Raw genomic sequence first — 3513 nt, 5'->3', positions numbered from 1 at the left:
TAAAGATCTAGTTTCTGATTACTAACAAAGTGAATGTACAGAGTTCAATTGTGGGAGTGCCGATGGTCGAGTGGTCTAAGACGTTGGACTTTGAGTCTGAGTTAGAGATAGCGCAGGTTCGAATCGTGTCTGTGACCGTTGCCCTTTTTATAGTACCATCGACCTTGTAATGTATCGACTCTCCCTCTTATTCTGTTTGATAAGATCCTCGCACAGGCCAGTGGTCCATGAGGATGGGCAGAATAAGGCATAAAAAAGGAGACCGGCTTCTCCTTTTAATAAAAAAATAAAGAAATGTGTTGGTCTTTAAATAAGTACTATAGGGCATTGGTGCCATTTAGACTATTCAGGGCCGTTATCATACAGGTCTTCACGGAACATTTACCCAGGCCCAGCCATGGAAGCTTGACTAAACGGACCCAGCCAATTGGAAGGGCCGAGTTTACACTTAAGTGTTAAGCGTAGTGAGTATATCTGTTCCAACGTGCCGTAGAGTACAGGTTTAGAATTGTAAGTACACTATTATTTAATTTGATCAGTGATGTAGTTCAGTACAAATTCACTGTACGTTAGGACTTTGTCTGACCAATGTTTTTCATTATACGGAATTACCTTTGCCTAGTGAATTTATTTTAATTGTATTGTTTTTCTTGTAAATCTATAATTTAAGAGGTGACTATCAAAAAAGCATTATTTAAAAGTCAATGTCCAAGAAGTTTAAAATTCCTTATACTTCTTAATTATAATTGTATCATCTTTATTTATAAAGTTACTACGTTGATTTTATAATTTTTAGGTGTGGTACTAAATATTTGTTTTAATTTAAAGTATTAATGGCATCTTTAATTGAAAAACTTATTGATATTGACCAGAAGGAAAGGGGAACCGGTCATTCTATGTTACACGAGTCTGTCAAAGCTATCTACGAGTATTTGACAAACAATTGAAGTAAATAACCAATTGAACAGTGCGCTGTGCTTAATATCATCAGTTACTAATCATTTAATATTTGTTGCTCTTTCCGGGTGATGGATTAAAATAAAAGGTCTGAAAACATAACATTTCTAAAAGAAAGTAAATATCATTTCAAAACGTATGGTAGGTTTTTATTTTAATTAACTAATTTCAAACATTTTCAGCACGTATTTTACGATACAAAACAATAATACCTTGGAGTTTACATAGCAGTTTTTAATTGAATAATTTCTTCAATATTAATATTGAAAGTGTTGCGAGTTGATTTTTAAGAACTTATCCCCATAGCAGCTTTTAAAAACACTAATATTGCAAGCCTTTATCAGTTTAAATCAATAATAAATTAACTTTATTTACTTCAAGATTAGATAGGGATAGGAAATAACTTAGTAAGTTTTCCAGAACAGCAAAGCTTAGAAAAATGTAGTTTATTTACAAAAATAAGCAACAATAAATTTGTTATTAATTTAAAAACTAAAATATATATATATGTATACAAATGAAACTGACAAAATGTATAATGACAACACATACATTAATAATAAACAAGACTTATTTCAATGAGATTCGTTTAAATAACGTCTTATAACTGACAAGTTATTTTAAAAATTACATTAGTAAAATATAATTTTAAAACAGTACACTATTAATTAACAATTTTAAAATTAAGTGAGTTTAGTTGATCCTATTGCATGTTCATTGAAAAATGGTACATATTACGTTACTGATAGTGTTAAACGAAGAGTTAAACAGGTTCAGGCGAAGTGAAATATGCAGTTGACCCTCTTGTATGTTCAGTAGAATGAATAGGCCTCTGTGATGATACTGGAGGAACTGTGGAATGAACAGGTTTAGGCGAAGTGGGATGTGCAGTTGATCCTCCTGTATGTTCAGTAGAATGAATAGGCCCTTGTGATGACACTGGAAGATCTGTGGAATGAACAGGTTCAGGTGAAGTGGGATACGCAGTTGATCCTCCTGTATGTTCAGTAGAATGAATAGGCTCTTGAGATGACACTGGAAGATATGTTGAATGAACAGGTTCTAATGAAGTGGGATACTCAGATGAAGCTCCTGTATGTAATGTAGAATGAATAGGCTCTTGAGATGACACTGGAAGATCTGTGGAATGAACAGGTTCAATTGAAGTGGGATACGCAGTTGATCCTCCTGTATGTTCAGTAGAATGAATAGGCTCTTGAGATGACACTGGAAGATCTGTGGAATGAACAGGTTCAATTGAAGTGGGATACGCAGTTGATCCTCCTGTATGTTCAGTAGAATGAATAGGCTCTTGAGATGACACTGGAAAATCTGTGGAATGAACAGGTTCAGGTGAAGTGGGATACGCAGTTGATCCTCCTGTATGTTCAGTAGAATGAATAGGCTCTTGAGATGACACTGGAAGATATGTTGAATGAACAGGTTCTAATGAAGTGGGATACTCAGTTGATCCTCCTGTATGTTCAGTAGAATGAATAGGCTCTTGAGATGACACTGGAAGATCTGTTGAATGTACTGGTTCAGATGAAGTGGGGTATACAGTTGATTCTCTTGTATGTTGAGTAGAGTGTATGGGTTTTTCCGACGATATTGTGAATTTGGTAGAATCTAAAGGGATGAATGACGTGCGAAGCGCTGTTGGTACTTCTTCTCGGGTTTCATAATTGAACCATTTGTTTAATGGTACATTGATGCCTGTACGTTTGCGTTGGACCTTTGAGTTAGATGCAGAATGACCAACTAAGAATTGATTTTCGTCTACATCTCTTTGGTTGTTGTATTTGGATTCAGCGATGCTTCGTCCTTGGCAAGAAGTAACCTGTAAATAATAAAATCAATTAATACATAGCCTATTGTTTATTTCACTATTAGTACTTTAACACTTGCTCTTTTCTCATCGCTACTGATTCAGAAAACGACTTATGTAAGCAATAAAAACAAACTGGTTTTCTATTTGCTAGGATTAATTGTAAAGAACAACTGATTTGTTTTCGTAGATGATAAAAATGTTAGGGGTTTCTTATGTTATTAAATAAATTATTAGTATGGAAAAGATCTGAAATATAAAGTATGAAAGTTCCATTATATCCTGAAACGTGTAATGTAGTATTGTACAGTCTGAACATTATTACTAACAAACTTTATTACATATATCAGCTTATGATTGACATAATTGGTTTTGCGATGAAATGCATGTTCAAATATCACTTTTGAGTTATCATTATTTTTATTTATTACAGTTTGATACATTTACAGAGTATAAAAATCTGACTAAAAACTCACGAAAGGTACAAGCAGTTTTTAAATTCTCCTATTTTTGTAAAGAAATTGTCATTTTGTTGATTGGTTTAGTCGTTTGGTTGTGGTAGTTACTATATAAATCATTCTTATCGATCCTATATCCATACTATCAATAACAACGGAAATTATTAAAAAATTAAACGATCGCCATATTGAAAAATGATATACCAAGTTGGCCATGATCTTAGCCGGGATAGTTATAAAAATACTTGTAGTAAGTTTCAACTTATTTGG

At 33.4% G+C, this 3513-nt stretch overlaps 1 protein-coding gene across 1 annotated transcript in view; it reads right to left on the bottom strand.

Annotated features, from left to right (window-relative positions):
- Positions 1–1375: 1375 nt before the first annotated feature.
- The window catches only part of LOC124361444 (mucin-4-like), a 2466-nt gene continuing 328 nt past the window's right edge, over positions 1376–3513 (bottom strand). The window contains exon 2 of the mRNA XM_046815495.1: positions 1376–2797. Within this exon, the coding sequence (XP_046671451.1) occupies positions 1721–2797 (1077 nt within the window). The 3' untranslated portion in view covers positions 1376–1720. The remainder of the gene's footprint in view (positions 2798–3513) is intronic.

This window comes from Homalodisca vitripennis, chromosome 4 (assembly GCF_021130785.1).
Source record: "Homalodisca vitripennis isolate AUS2020 chromosome 4, UT_GWSS_2.1, whole genome shotgun sequence".
NCBI classification, from domain to species: Eukaryota; Metazoa; Arthropoda; class Insecta; order Hemiptera; family Cicadellidae; genus Homalodisca; species Homalodisca vitripennis.
Note: the sequence above shows the minus strand (reverse complement) of the source record. Positions and strands in the feature narration are given on the sequence as shown.